At 34.1% G+C, this 10,490-nt stretch overlaps 1 protein-coding gene across 1 annotated transcript in view; it reads left to right on the top strand.

The window, feature by feature from the left end:
* The window catches only part of LOC106465060 (smoothened homolog), a 61,518-nt gene extending 54,812 nt beyond the window's left edge, over positions 1 to 6,706 (top strand). Inside the window, exons 10-12 of the mRNA XM_013925257.2 lie at positions 396 to 532; positions 4,754 to 4,894; positions 5,128 to 6,706. Of these exons, the coding sequence (XP_013780711.2) occupies positions 396 to 532; positions 4,754 to 4,894; positions 5,128 to 6,224 (1,375 nt within the window). The 3' untranslated portion in view covers positions 6,225 to 6,706. The remainder of the gene's footprint in view (positions 1 to 395; positions 533 to 4,753; positions 4,895 to 5,127) is intronic.
* Positions 6,707 to 10,490: the final 3,784 nt, after the last annotated feature.

Consider the following 10,490-nt stretch of genomic DNA (forward strand, 5'->3'; position numbering starts at 1 on the left):
ACAAGCACAAAATGGTTACGAGGTTGTCACATTGACCTACCCAGTATTGAAAGAGTTAAACATTAAATAATACTAAAATATAAAATCTACAAAGTTTGTTAATAAACAGTTGTTAAAATAGATCACTTTCAGTGATCTGTCAGTACCAAGATATTTTGTGATGTATTTTGTTCCCTCACCTCACTTTGTAATATTTGATAATAATAAGAGGCCACCATCTTAAAGTATATTCTAAATATATGTTAGGCTATAATAAGACTTACAAATATGTCAACTATAACTGTATACATTATCATATCTATTTTGTTTCTATAATGTGCAAAGGAAATAGGGTTAAAAGATTTATTTTGGTGATGCTCAGCTGAACTTTTATGTGCTGTAATAATTTAAACTAGGGTGTTCCGTCAATCAGAAGAAGAGCCAGTACGTATGAGGCGTCATAAACTCATTGCACAAGCATTTGCTCAGCAGCAAGGGTTGCATCAAGCTCAGAGCTCTTTCAGTTTTCATAGCACTCATGATGATCCTGTTGGTAAGTTTTATAGCAGTATTGCTATTGATTGATAATAATTATACATTGTACATGTTTATTAATAGGTAATTCCAGTGTAAGTTTATAAAATCAATATCTCTGCTGTATCAATATTTCTTAGCTTATTAAACTCATTATTTCTTACATAGAATATTCTAGTTTAAATATTTTAATTTATTTACTTCATAAAACAGCAAAGGTGTTATCCAAGTAGAATTATGATGCATACTAATGTACATGTAATTTCATAAACAATATGTAGGTTTATTTTTTGTTGTTTGTTGTACAGAGAGTTGAGTATGTTAAATTAAAACATTTTGAATATGCAAATCAGATGACAACCACTGCTGATATAAAGTCATGGTGGAATGTCATGTATCAGAACTACATTTTGACATTGTGTGGTGTTTCATACAATTGCTTTATGGAAGGGTATGTAAAAGCCCTTTCCACTGCAAAATATTCACACACTCAGATCATAAAGATATCTACACATCGTGAATTTAGAATTTCCAAGACAGTGATATTCCATTGGAAAACAAAGGAATATGGATCAATTTGAGGAACCAGGAATGTCCAGAAGGAGACCTGCAATGAGATGTATCCCAGTAATGGTAAACAAAGTGCAATATCTTGTAACAGATGAGAATCTATGAATACAAAAGTCATTGGCAAATGTTGTCCATGTGCTCCAAATAAGAGTATACAACATAATTAAGAAGTATCTCCATTTGGAAAAAAGACAAGTCATGTGTACACAAGGTGTTTTCACAGTATTTCTGTTCAACTATTGCTTACCTAAAGCAGCTGCATAATGAAGTGGATATTAAAGTTCATCCATACAAAGGCATAACAATCATGTTATTGGATGCAGCATTTATGGATAACTGAACTCTTGAAATCATTGTCCTTGTAAACTATATGGAAAGCATTGAGGAAGTATTGGTGAACTTTGGACATGAAAACCTAACAGTGTAACATTTTATAATGGTAACTACACTGCAGAGCTATGGTTAAGATGTATGATCATCAGGTAGAGTATGACTGGATGTGGCAACATAGAATGTAACAGTGTGGTGAGACTCCAAAAACCATTCTAATATAACATACCTCTGTTTTTCAAAAATATAATTTGACCCAGAATTGTTTCTCTTTCTTTGTTAATTGGTATAAGTTTGAGAAGATAAAGCTCATTAATAGTGTTATGCACAGTGTAAAGAACTATGTGTAAATTTTAGAGGACTTTTTTGCAACTAGAGTTTCATGTAAAAATATATATAGTGTTTCAATGCTTAAAGCTAGTAATCCTTTAACTCTCTTGCTACAGGATCAGTTGATTTGACCCCAATCTTGACCCAAAGTTGACCTTTAGTTTTCATACTATAACGTTTAATATGTTTTATGTATCTTCACAAAATTTTGCAAGCTTTCAGTAAATGTTACAAGTCTTTTATAGACAAAAAATCTGAATTTGTAATGAAGTACTTTTACTAATAATTTCTCCTTGAATATATGAAGTCAAAGTTTTGACTGCTCTGAGTGCAAAGTGATTTTCATGTTAAGATGAAAAATATTTTTCTTTTTCTGAAAGTTGTCAAACTTCATTTCTGTAATCACTACAACCTCCTAAATATATTTTAAACGTTTTTTTTCAGTAAAACTTTATACTTTATCTGTTATTTTCTCTAACTCTATACATGGTTGATCAAATTGACCAATCTCATAACCACCATAAAAAAAATACAAAATACATATAAATTACCATTTTTTCTCTCTCTAGAATGACTTCAATTTGTAACAGGAAACCAGAGTTGTTTATCCTAAATAGTTTAAAACTGGTAACAGTATACATTTCTTCTACTTAAATTTTAGTGTTTTATTGCCTTTTGAGCCGTATCTAACTAATAATTCTGCCACATAAGTTGTGAATCACTTGTGAATGTTTAGCTCACATTACCCTATCAAGTTATCTAACACACAATCTACTGGTAAGCTGCTTGCAGACACACCTCATGAAAAATTTTTATTATTGTTATTTTTCTTTATTTTACTTAATCTAACCTTATCTAATCTAATAAATTTCTAATTTTTAAATTTTAGTTTCTTTTATGATAAATAAAGAATACACATGAAAAACAAGAAATATAATACTGACCTGGGTCTTTATTTTGCTATCGATTGTCAATGAAACTTAATCCTACTTTTTTATATTAATTGTACTACTACACTAAATAATTTTTTATTTATTTAACAATATGGTTATGGTTTGTACACATTTGTCTTACTTCTGGTATTGAGAATGATACACAGTTCAACAATACTTAGATAACTCTGAGCTTTCTTAACATATCTTCACAGCAATTTGTAAGATTTTGTAAAAGATTACAAGTATTTTGTACACAAAAAATGAGATTATTTAAACTATAGATTTCTTATTTTTTGCAGTTATTATTTGCACTCAGACTGAATATTTCGAGTATTATCATGAAAATACAGTGCAAGGAAATGTTTAAAATTAAGAAATAGAAAAATATACATACCTTTTAATTTTTTGTCAAATAATCTTAAAATACCTTGTTTTGGTTATATTCTTAATTGCAAGTCTTTACATTTTCACATAGTTTATTTTTTATGTTTTATTTTTCTCTCTTATTCTTTAGCATTACTATCTATTGTGACATGTCAGTGGGCATCCTCAGGCAGTGTTACGGTATCATTGGCAGAGATACTTTAGCCTTTGGCAGAATGCTGTTGCACTCATGTACTAAACTAAGTCTCATGAACTGAGAAAAAGTTTGGGTTATATTTAAAAAATTATCAGAGTTTTCTAATATGTATTTTAAAATGTAAATAACACAATTAGCTAAAATATAAAACTAAAACCTAAATACAATTTAACTGTCTAACTAACATATTTCTATGTGACATATAATGCTAAGTGCTAGCAAGGAGATAAATGTCATCAATACTAGGAGCAGTTTCAAGAACTTGTAAGAATTCTGCCCACCAATTTGAAAATAATCATTGGAAAATTGTAGTTTAAAAGGAGCTCTTTCTATTGGTTATATAAAGATCTACAGAAATAGATAGCATTGAGTGCAAAATTGTATCTCTGTGTTGCTTCTGTCAAGAATTCCCAAAATATTTATTTTTCCTTATTGGAACTTGCCCTAAGGAATATGAAAGAAGGATGTGTAAACAGAGTAATTAGCCTATTTTTTGTCTGGACATTAAAGTCCTATGTACGAAAAGAATTGCATAAATTACAGAGATCAAAAACTAAAACTTCTAAATGCTTGTGTCATGGGAGAACAAAAGTGAAGTTTTAAAAAAGTTTCTTTTGAAGTAAAGAAATTAAAACATTGATAGTAAAGCTGCTTAATTAAATTTTGAATGTGACTCAGTAAAATCTCGTGGCTGCACAGAAAAGTGTGCCAGTAAACTTGGGGTTAAATAATGCACCTAAGAACACAGAATAATAATGCATAAAAAGCAGACAATGTCCTATAACTACCATAATGTTTCTGGCTTTTTAACTATGCAATAAGACCTGTTAAAAATTCAGTTAAGCTCATTGATGTGTTTTCTGAGGGAATAAAGTTTGAACTGGAAGTGAAATAGACAATTCTCTGTACAGAAAACAATATAATATAATGTCATTTCATAGATTAAAATTTTAACTTTTTATTGGTTTTAAATAATATAGTATTAAATATCAGAGAGAACTATTGACAATTTGTGAAACAGAGGATGCGGCAGGTGGGTGTGACAAGAGGGTTATGATTTTCTATTTTATGGCTGTGTAATCAAATATGATTTAAGGCTATAAGAATTATGCTTTGCCTGAGTAATAACAATATTATAATGAGTAATTTACATTAAATTTTATACTTTTGGAGGGGTTGGTAATAAATTAGAGAAGAGAAAATACCTAAAGAGCAAATGTCACAATTCTCATACTAGATATTTCTATCATACTATAGATATTTCTTTATAAAATTAAAAACTTAAAACTTATATAATATTAAAAATTGGTTTATATGCCAGATTTATTTGTATACCATAATAATAAAATAGTTTAAATTAATTTTGAATGTAACTTTAAAATGTTGACGTGCACTTTGACCTGCCTGTAGCAAGAGGGTTAATTTGTTTAAAATTAGTAAATACCAGTTTGTTTTTCACTATTTAAGTATTTAATACTTTTTTTTTAATACTAAGGAATGAATTTGGAGTTGAACAGTATTGCTTCTGAAGAACTATCATCAACTTGGGCAGCAGCTTTACCCAAGTTTATATCTCGAAGAGGAGCTCTTGTAGGTGCTGGATCCATGGGAATACGTGGTTACTCATCCACTTCTGGTATATGTGTCTTCTTAATCTGAATTGTTTTTTGCACGTTGATATATTTTATAATTATGAAGCTTAATCTCGAAAGTTTTAATTTTTACGATGTAATGAAAGAATAGTATTTCTTATTAAAGAATAATATGTTTCCTGTTTTAAAATTAATGTTGTGTGTGACCATATCACAACCAATATAGTAAAATTATAAAATTGATATCTTTGTTTTATTTACTTTGCTTTTCTTCTAGATATAAGTCAGAGAAGAGTTTCACTTGACTCCTTTGATCGTCAACAGTCTTTTGATTCTCAAATGAGTTTCCAAGTTAGTGAACAGGAATGGGTTGCTCATGCACTTGCTCGACACCAAAGAAGAAAAACCAGACGAGAAAGAGAGAGATTATGGAGAGGGCACAACCGCATTTATCCCTGGTCTCGAGGCAATAGGCGTGGAAGTGATACATCTTCCCAGAGTGCTGCAGTTGCTACACAATCTAATGCATTGAACAAAACTACTATAACACAGGCCACAAGTACTGGTGACCTGAATCAGGCTCTCTTTTTTCATAGACCCCCTACAGCATTTGTGATCTCCAGGCCTATGATACAAAAACATAATTTAATAAATCCTCCATTTACACATGGTATGACTGACAACTCTCATAGGCAGCAAAAATCAAATGATATGAATGACAACTCTCATCAGCAGCAAAAATCGAATAGCCATCCAGCAGCTATTGGAAATCTTGGAACTATGCCAGGTATCTTAAATCAATCAGGATTTATGTCAAATGTTGGATTGTTTGGATACATGGGCGCTGGCTTACCTGGACAGGTTGGATTGCCAATGGGAGTTGGTTACCCACCTCTTCCTGGAAGTGTTGGCTACCAGCATTACAATAATATGCCTTTCAGAGTTGGTTATTCTCCCTTCCAAAGTATGGCTGCCACATTACCTCCAGGTCATTCACCCATCTTACCAATGCACCCAATGATTGATAGTTCTAGCGAACAGGATTTTTTCCCAATTAGAATATCAGATACGTCGGACTATGATGCTGGCCTTATGTCACAAGATGAGGCCCAGATCTTGTCTGCACAAAAGCTGTTGGAGCAACGTACAAGGTGTCTCCAAACACCTAGTGATGTGATCAAACCATTTCCCCGTGTATCTCAAAGGTCTAGTCGACAATCACAAAGAGAATCTGTCAACCGTGTCCAGTCTGCTACTCAAACAGAAAGAGAGCCACTGCATACTGGCTCCAGTAGAAACAGCAAACAGAATAAGAACACCGAGGAAGCTTTTGAAATGGCTGAGAGGAACTCATTTATACCATCTGCTAATTAATTTGCTAATATCAGCTGATGGTATTTGTAAGTTGAACATTTATTAGCCAAATATAATACCAGGTCACAAAGAAATTAACACTGCAATACACAAAAAGTGATAATTTTTTGAGATGAGAAATAATTTGGACGTATACTGTTGTATTTTATCAAATTTACAATACACCACAGAAATGACAAATTAATGGTGATGTAATGAGCAACCTAGACAGGAGATTACTGGTGGTTATATCCAGAATATTCTGTTAAAAAGGAGAGTTAACAATTTTGTTTTTAACCACATTACACTCAGTAAGCAAAATTTCACTTGTACTGCTTATGATTTTTGAAAAATAGATAATTATTTGTACTAAAGAATGTCTCGTACAATTGTAGTGTACAATTTATCTGACTCTTTGTTTTCTTAAAAATCATATACATGTAAAGTAATCATGAACTTGTTTTAAACTTAAACTTAGGAGATATCATAATATATGTTTCAGTATACTTTTTATTAATGTACATATATTATGAAGAATAAAATATCATGATGACACATGGAAAAATTTTACTATCTATAAGTACACTTCATACACATTAAATGTTGATATCCACACTGTTTTTTAATCTTATTTTCATGTACATGTAACTATAAAGTTTCATGCAACATGAACATGAGTCACAGACAAAAATGTAAAAATGACATGTTGGACATTCAAAGTTATTTATTTACTAGTGATTAGTCCTTTTTTTTAATGCAAATGGAACTGTGATATTTTAATGTGCACTGTGCCAACTCAATCCAATAGTCTTGAATAGGTGTAATATTACTAAAAATGATACCCAAATCTAGGCCTACTGAGTATGCAAGGGTCAAGAAAAAACAGTTTACTATTTCCTTTTAAGTAGAATACCCAAACTATTAGAAAGTATAATATATTTGACGTGGTACAATTAACTAAATATTTCTGAGTGGTTTTTATTTAAATTAGTTTTATTATAAACTAACAAAAACATCATTTCACAAAAGTCTTGGGGAGGGAGAAGGAAGGCTGACCCTGTGTTGTTGTCCCCCCCCCCCCCAAATTCAGTTAGGGGTCCACACTATGGCATAATCTGCATATATATATGTGTGTTAATTGACCTGATCAGAAATGTCTCATAGAAACTCCTATTTGGGGTTTCCCTCTGAACTTGGGGGAAGTAGCTGCCTCCGTGAGCCCTCCAAAGACACCTCTACAAACTAGACGAAAGTGTTATATCTTTTGTTATGCTGTAAGTGCCTTTTCCAAGCAGGCGAAACATGATTATAATTAATTATACTTGGCATAAGACATTGATATTAGGCCTATTATATCTAATAAAACTGCATTCTTTATTTAGTTCTTTTGGGATTTTCAAGAATTGGAAGACTGTATAATAGCAGTATACCAACCACATTGTGTTCACTATATTCGTTGCCAATGAGGTTTATTGTGGGAATGCCTTTTTAAAGATGGCAAAGCATGATTATAATAAATGTATGACTGAAAGTTGTCTTATGTTTGACAAAGCCATCTCTAAGAATTCGTCTACAATGAATAAGTACATTGTCATGATGAAAGCTGCCCAACAGAATGAAAGTGCTGTTGCATAGGATAAACGTAGCTTGATAGAATGTTATTGTACTAACTAGCTGCTATTCTTTGTTTTCAGTGCAGTGATTAGTGCAGTTCCATGTTAAAAAAGTGTAGTTCAGCCCATAAACAAATTGCATTTACCTCTGAAAGTTTTTAGTCTCTTATAGTGGGTTGTCTTTATGCATGCAAACATGTGATTCAGCTGTGTTTAACCATGCAAATTAGTATGCAACAGTCCTCTACCAATACAAATGCAATAAACCCTCTTATCACAGCTTACTCCCTTTATTAGTTGAACCCAATCTTCACTTCTCGATTTGGCACAACATTGTTAAGACCTAGTGCTTGATTTCAAACATTTTTATTTTCTCTTCTTTAGTGTGTTTTGAAAATACTCACTTACTGATTTTTGAATTTCCAAGTATTGTTTGTAATCCACTATCAAGTTGGATTTCTTTATTTGATAGTGAATTCTATTTCTCACTCAATTGCTGGTAGTCAGTGGGTATTTATGAATTCCCAATTTAATATTAAGACTACAATGGCCACTGACAGTACCAGCATTCAACAGTCTGTGACGACAGGTGTTGCATTATCAGCAGAGGAAGTGCTGACAATAGCTCATTAAGAGATGGCATCTTTCATGCAGGCTGAGGGATCTCCCAATCTACAAGCAATTCTGTCATTACCTGAGAACTTAGATCAGGATGATGTAGCTTTGGACAACCTTTATCCCTTCCTCTGCTGTGTAGGCACGTTTTCAGCCTGTTGAAGACCCTAGACTTCAGTCACCATTTTTAGACTTGGTATCACAGGTATGTTGTGTTTTCTCTTTGCCACCCCTGTCATTTGATCCCTCCCCTTCCTTATTAACTGCAGCAACTAGTTCTGAGTTTTGTATTTCCCTTCTTAGCCTGATATTGGGGTCTTGCCAAACATTTTGCATATCACTTACATGCAGGGGTAAGTATGCCACATCCTCTACATGCTGCGGAGACTCATGCACTTGCATATCATCGTTCAGCAAACCTTTGGGTAATTCGAGTTTTCCCAGAAGGACTCTATTCTTTTCCTCACACCTTTCGCCTTATTCCCCTCTTTAAGATCCTGTTTCTCGCCAGCATCTCACAGAGTAGTTCAAGTCCTTCTCACCAAGGGGACCATCAAACAGGTTTCTCCTGTACTTCCATGATTTTATTCCCAATTGGCCTGGTGGTTAGGGTGCTTGACTCACAATCTGAGGGTCACGGGTTCGAATCACTGTCCCACCAAACATGGTCCCCTTTCAGCCATGCTGGCTTTGTGTAATGTGATTGTCAATCCCACTATTCGTTGGTAAAAACGTATCCCAAGTGTTGGCAGTGTGTGATGATGACTGGCTGTCTTCCGTCGAGTCTTTCACTGCTAAATTTGGGATAGCTAGTGCAGATAGCCCTCCTGTAGCTTTGTGCAAAATTCAAACCAAACTTTATTTCCGAATGGTTATTGGCATCCTATTTTTTATCTCTTCTGACTGAATTGCTTCCTAATTGTGCCTTGATTCACCATGGAGTTCTACCTGTCTCTCAGATTGGACTTTCTTCCAGGTCTATGGATGACGAGTTTTGATGTGTTTGACACTTATCTTCACGTCGTTGTTTATGCCTTGACCACGAAAATCACGTTTATCAAATTCGAGCTTTTCCTTTTAAGCTGGCATCAGCATTCTACACTTTTGCATTCTCAGTTTCCATCTTTATATGAACGATTGGCTTCTTCTGGTTCCATCCTTTGTAGAATCTTCCTCATACACACAACTTTTCCTCAAAGAAGCTGCTCAGGCGGGTTGGTTTATGTAAGTGGAAAAGTTCATTTTCTACCTAACTTAATATCTTGTTCATCTTGGGAGTTTCAATCTCAGGCAATCCCAGCCTCCTCCTCTTTGTCTGTGATCCATGGAGTTTTTAGTTCAGAGGGCACTATTAGCACCTTCTCTCCCTGCACAGAAGGTTCTATCTCTTTTGGGCACTTGGGCATCACTGGAGGCTCTTATCCCTCTCGGCCATGCCCACGTGCATTCCTTATAGTGGGTACAACAATATCAATGGTACTGCATCAGGTACCCTCTAAATTTACAAATATCCCTTCCTGCTCTCTGCCAGTCCAACTTTCTCTGGTAGTTAGAAGAGGCAATGTGACAGTGGATGTACCTATTCCTCTTCCCCATCTGGATATCTACGTCTTCACAGATGCCTCATTGTCAAGATGGGGTATGTGCTGCAGTACACAGGAGATCCCTGGCCGTTGGCCTCAGGGGGGGTTAGACCTTCACATCAACGTTTTGGAACTCTTTGCTGTTTGTCAGGCAATGGTTGATTTTCTGTTATCTCTGCAGGATATTATAGTTATGATTCATTCCAACAACTCAACAGTTGTCTCTTACATCACCAGTCAAGGGAACACTCGATCCTGGTCCTTATGTTCCCACTATCTAGATCTCCTCTTCTGGGCTTATAGCCATCAAATCCGTTCACTGGCTTGTTGCATGCTGGGTGCCCTCAATCTTTTTGTGAATCATTTGTTCCAGCCCAATAAGATTCTACCCATGTAGTGGTTTCTCAACCCCAGGTATTTCAATAGCTATGTTCCCAGTTGAATTCTCCTTAGTTGCATGCATTTGCCACTCATCT

Source organism: Limulus polyphemus, unplaced genomic scaffold (genome assembly GCF_000517525.1).
Source record: "Limulus polyphemus unplaced genomic scaffold, Limulus_polyphemus-2.1.2 Scaffold1823, whole genome shotgun sequence".
Lineage (NCBI taxonomy): Eukaryota > Metazoa > Arthropoda > Merostomata > Xiphosura > Limulidae > Limulus > Limulus polyphemus.